Source organism: Nematolebias whitei, chromosome 6, assembly GCF_014905685.2.
Source record: "Nematolebias whitei isolate Nwh7 chromosome 6, NemWhi1, whole genome shotgun sequence".
NCBI classification, from domain to species: Eukaryota; Metazoa; Chordata; class Actinopteri; order Cyprinodontiformes; family Rivulidae; genus Nematolebias; species Nematolebias whitei.
The window spans coordinates 12,788,337-12,792,599 of NC_056503.1; the positions used below are offsets into that span (position 1 = coordinate 12,788,337).

Here is a 4,263-nt window from a genome sequence, read left to right on the forward strand (position 1 = left end):
TATCACTGTGGAAGTTTTAAAACGCATAAAAACGTTGTCACCTTGTAATGTTAATTTTATATGTAACTTGCAACACATTTTGCTGCAACATTCAAAAACTGTTCTTGTCTTAGACAAACAGGTGTTTTTTTTACAGTTTTATTTTACTAAAGCAGTCACATTAGGCAGTTGTATAGCTGATCATTTCTCTGACATCCAGATACTGGACATGTTTCTAAAACTATATCCACCTAAGCCAATTTCTAGAAGAGCCTATAGAGGCTGTAGCACGAGATGTACCGTATTTTCCGGGTTATAAGTCACAGTTTTTTTTGGCATAAATTATCATGCCTGTGACTTATACAGCAAAGTGACTTATTTATATTTTTTCCCCATAATTATAACCCAATTTATGGCTGAGATGTGACAATTTCATTCATTCTGACATGGAAAATATTGAACACTACCATTTTCAGCCACTAGAGGGTCCTCAACTAATTAGGCAAGCCAAATGTCTCATTAATAGGTAAAAGTGGCTATTAATGAGACACTTGGCTTGCCATACAGGCCACCTTCGTCTCGCTTCAGAACTCCTGGAGCAACCGTCAAATCAGCTGCATTTCGCCGCCCAGGTGAAATGCAGCTGATTTGACCATTAAAGTTCATTTATTAAGGAAAATTTCAACTGAAACACACTTTTACTATAATGTTGAGCAAACAAATAATTGTTTTGAGGTTGTTATCTGGTAAAATTTTGAAGAAATGCACAGAGTCGTCCCTCTGCGCACTCCCGCTTCCAGGTATTGGCTTTTGAAATGCAGCTGATTTGACCGTCAAAATGCATTTATTAAGGAAAAGTAAAACTGAAACACACCTTTACTATAATTTTGAGCAAACAAATAATTGTTGTTAAGTGTTAATCTTGTTAAATTCTTGTTAAAGTCCTCCTGTGCACGCTCCTGCAGCCGTCATTTGGCAGCCAATCAATTTTTGGCACAACACAGGCCACATTTCCGGGTTTTCGGCATTGACGCATAATAGATGTGACTTATATGGCGAAGCGACATATTTATGTTTTCAAACTTTATTAGAAATATTTGGACTGATGCAACTTATAGGGCGGTGCAACGTGTACAGCGGAAAATACGGTACATGACTTTCCTCTTTATCAGTCTGTCAACATCTTTAACATGAAACATCCTGTATGCTTTTAGATGAGTGAAAATAGTTACATATGTTTTTATAGTGAAATTCTCACTTTCTTTCATTGTATGTTTTGCAGCTGACCCTCGGTTCTTTCCTGGGACTTCTGGGACTCCTCCTGGAAGAAAACCGAACACATCTGGTACTGCGATTAGAAAGAAAAAGAAAAGAACCACTTTTTCAATTCACACACATCCTGAAGTCCTTATAAAGTTGTGTTGTTTGAGTTTGTTGTTCTTGGGTTTGGTATTGTTTGCAGTCTGCTTTATTAGTCGAGGCATAAAATGAAATATCAGATTAAATGCAAATTAATGTTTTCTTGCAGAATTTCAATTTGTCGTTTTAAAAATATTCAAATGATAACATGCTGTCAGGATGTGGACCAGACTGTGAAAAGAAAAGATACCCAGGATCTAATGACTCAACACTAGAAGTGTTTGGGTTAAATAAGAAAGAATAATGAGCCTCTTCTTCTTCTTCTTTCGGCTTTTCCCTCTTCAGGGGTCACCACAGCGAGTCATCCTCCTCCACCTCACTCTGTCCTCTGCATCCTCTGTCCTCACTACATCTACCTTCATGTCCTTTTGAACTGCATCCATATATCTCCTCTTTGGCTGTCCTCTTTGTCTTTTTCCTGGCAGCTGCATTTCTAACATCCTTCTACCAGTATACCCACTGTCCCTCCTCTTGACATGTCCAAACCATCTCAGTCTGGCCTCCCTAACTTTATCTACCAGTTGTTCAGCCTGTGCTGTACCTCTGATGATCTCATTCCCAATTTTATCTAGCCTTGTCACTCCTAAGGAGAACCTTAGCATCTTCATTTCTGCCACTTCCAGTTCTTTCTCCTGTTTTTTTGTCAATGCCACTGTCTCCAGACCAGACAACATAGCTGGTCTCGCCACTGTCTTGCAAGCTTTTCCTTTGACCTTTGCTGACACCCTTTTGTCACAAATCACTCCTGAAACAGTTCTCCATCCACTTCATCCTGCCTGGACTCTCTTTTTCACCTCTTTACCACACTCCCTGTTTTCCTGGACAGTGGACTGCAAGTACATGAAGTCCTGCACCTTTGTGACCTCTGCTCCTTGTAGCCTCACTGTTCCACCTCCTCCCTCTCATTCACACACATGTACTCTGTCTTACTAAGGTTGACTTTCCTTCCTCTTCTTTCAAGTGAATACCTCCACCTCTCCAAATTCTCCTCCACATGTTCCCTGTTCTCACCACAGATCACAATGTCATCTGCAAACATAATCGTCCATGGGGATTCCTGCCTGACCTCATCTGTTAGTCGGTCCATCACCAGAGCAAACAAGAAGGGGCTCAGAGCCGATCCTTGATGCACTCCCACCTCCACCTTGAAACTATCTGTCACTCCTACAGCACATCTCACCACTGTCCTGCTGCCCTCATACATGTCCTGTACCAGTCTAACATACTTTTTTGTCACTCCAGATTTCCTCATACAATACCACAACCCCTCCCTCAGCTGCCTGTCATATGTGTTTTCTAAATCCACAAAGACACAATGGAGCTCTTTCCGACCCTCTCTGTACTTCTCCATCAGCATTCTCAAAGCAAAGATGGCATCTGTGGTGCTCTTTCTTGGCATGAAACCATACTGCTACTCACAGATAGTCACCTCTCGTCTAAGTCTTACTTCCACAACTCTCTCCCAGATCTTCATCGTGTGGCTCATCAACTTAATCCCCCTGTAGTTGCTGCAACTCTGTACATCACCCTTGTTCTTAAAAATGGGCACCAGCACACTTCTCCATTCCTGAGGCATTTTGTCACCCTCATATATGCCATTGAATATTTGAGTCAAAAACCTCACTGCCATCTCTCCAAGACATTTCCAAACCTCCACTGGTATGTCATCAGGTCCTACTGCCTTCCCTTTCTTCATTCTTTTCAGAGCTTTCCGGACTTCACCCTCACTAATCTTTTCCACTTCCTGGTCCACAGTTTCTATAATCTCTACTCTTCTTTCTCTTCATTCATTAGCTCCTCAAAGTACTCCTTCCAACTTCCTGTCACACTCTCCTCACTTGTTACAACATTACCATTCCTATCTTTAATAAGCCTAACTTGCTGCACATCCTTTCCAGCCTGATCCCTCTGTCTTGCCGATCGGTACAAGTCCTTCTCGCCCTCTTTGGTGTCCAGTCTCCCATACAATTCATCGTACTTCCTCTGCTTTGCCTTTCCTACTTCCCTCTTTGCTCTATGTCCCATCTCCTTATATTCATGTCTCCTCTCTTCAGTCCTCTCACTGTCATATTTCTTCTTGGCTAATGTCTTTCTTTGAATGGCGTCCTGCACTTCACTATTCCACCACCAGGTTTCCTTATCATCCATTCTCTGTCCAGATGACACACCAAGTACCTTCCTACCTGTTTCTCTAATTACTGTTGCTGTAGTAGTCCAGTCATTTGGGAGCTCTTTTTTACTACACAGAGCCTTTAACCGCTCCTCTCTGAATTTCTCACAACATTCTTCCTTCTTCAGCTTCTACCATTTTGTCTTCCTTTTTGATTTTACTCTTTTTCTCTTCTTCACAACAACAGTCATTCTACACACAACCATCTGATGCTGTCTGGCCACGCTCTCCCTTGCCACAACCTTACAGTCCCCAATCTCCCTCAGGTTTCCTCTTCTACACAGAATGTAGTCGACCTGCGTACTCCTTCCTCCACTCTTATAGGTCACTCTATGTTCCTCCCTCTTTTGGAAATAGGTATTGACTATAGCCATTTCCATTCTCTTGGCAAAATCCACCACCATCCTGGTTTCTTTCGTTGACACCAAACCTACCCATCACTTCCTCACCTCGTCTGTTTCCTTCACCAGCATGTTCATTCAGGTCTGCTCCGATCACCTCTCTCTCCTCCCTGGGAATACTCTCTATCACTTAATCCAGATCTTAAATAAGAATAATGAAACTAATTGTTTTTATTCATACTGAGACTTGCAATATTTAGTATAACTTGATGCATGCTCAATAATCCAGGTAGAAAAATCTAAAAAAGTTAAATCTGGTCCTCTGGACATTAAAAAAAAACCAAAACAAAGCAA

The 4,263-nt window shown here is 41.5% G+C and overlaps 1 protein-coding gene across 1 annotated transcript in view; it reads left to right on the forward strand.

The window, feature by feature from the left end:
* The window catches only part of LOC119411538 (transmembrane protein 255B), a 17,178-nt gene that overhangs the window by 4,989 nt on the left and 7,926 nt on the right, over nt 1-4,263 (forward strand). The window contains exon 2 of the mRNA XM_037678491.1: nt 1,262-1,324. Coding sequence (XP_037534419.1) covers nt 1,262-1,324 — 63 coding nt within the window. The remainder of the gene's footprint in view (nt 1-1,261; nt 1,325-4,263) is intronic.